Raw genomic sequence first — 1,150 nt, 5'->3', positions numbered from 1 at the left:
TAATATTATTATAAATTTAATAAGAAATTTAATAATTTTTGAATAATAAAATAGATATCGAGTTTCGTGTAATTATTTCCATGTAATTTCATTCTCGTGAATCTGTATAATGTCTTTTTGTTAAGTTAGTGCCATGGATTTTCTGTGGTTAGAGCTAAATAATTTATTTTTCAATTTTGTATCTATCTGCAACATTTTTTCGAACTAGCAGCGATTAGATAACGTTCGTTTATATAAATGTTACAGCTGTAACCTTGGCTGTTCATGCTTCATCAATACAAATGTATAATTAGAAGAATATAATTAATTAGAGTATTTATAAGACTTATTTATCGTTCTATATTTGTGCGATAAGTATATTTTATCCCTGTAACCTTGGCTGTTCATGCTTCATCAATACAAATGCATAATTAGAAGAATATAATTAATTAGAGTATTTATAAGACTTATTTATCGTTCTATATTTGTGCGATAAGTATATTTTATCGGCACGGTTGGTTGATGTAATAAAGAGAAGCGGAAACGTGCAGTTATAATCAGCAAATATATTGATCTTCGAGCAAGCGACCAGTTATATATTTCGAGACCGATATTTCGCATCGCAGTCATCAATGAACATGATGCAAGTACTATTGTGTGCGTTAGCGTTACTGTCAGCAGTAGCTGCTCAGAAAGATCTGCACTATGTGCCCGGTCACAATGGGATGGTGCATCTTTTTGAATGGAAATGGGGAAAGATTGCAGAGGAATGCGAAAATTTCCTTGGTCCCATGGGATTCGGTGGCGTACAGGTGAGTAAGATAATACACACAGAAAAATATCTATTCTGTTACTATGAAAAGTGATTATTCAATTTATTTTTATTCTTTTAAATAATGATTATCTTTAACAAAAAATATTTTATTTGACAATAATCTTAAAATATACTTATTACAAATTTTAGAAAAACTCATTATGCATTCAAAAGTTTTTCTTTTGAGAAATATTACAAAATTGATCGAAGAAACGATTTTATATAATAAATAAATCGGATTTGTTTTTATTTAATAATCTTAATTGAAGTTATAAATTTATTAGCATTACACACACACACACACACACACACACACACACACACACACACACACACACACAGAGACGCCTAGTTAGT

General features: G+C 29.7%; 1 protein-coding gene across 1 annotated transcript in view; it reads left to right on the top strand.

The window, feature by feature from the left end:
• Nucleotides 1-611: 611 nt before the first annotated feature.
• LOC105619465 (alpha-amylase) overlaps nt 612-1,150 on the top strand; it is a 4,952-nt gene continuing 4,413 nt past the window's right edge. The window contains exon 1 of the mRNA XM_012200982.1: nt 612-791. Within this exon, the coding sequence (XP_012056372.1) occupies nt 612-791 (180 nt within the window). The remainder of the gene's footprint in view (nt 792-1,150) is intronic.

The sequence above is a fragment of the Atta cephalotes genome (genome assembly GCF_000143395.1).
Source record: "Atta cephalotes unplaced genomic scaffold scaffold00021, whole genome shotgun sequence".
Lineage (NCBI taxonomy): Eukaryota > Metazoa > Arthropoda > Insecta > Hymenoptera > Formicidae > Atta > Atta cephalotes.
This window is presented reverse-complemented; position numbering and strand designations above follow the sequence as displayed.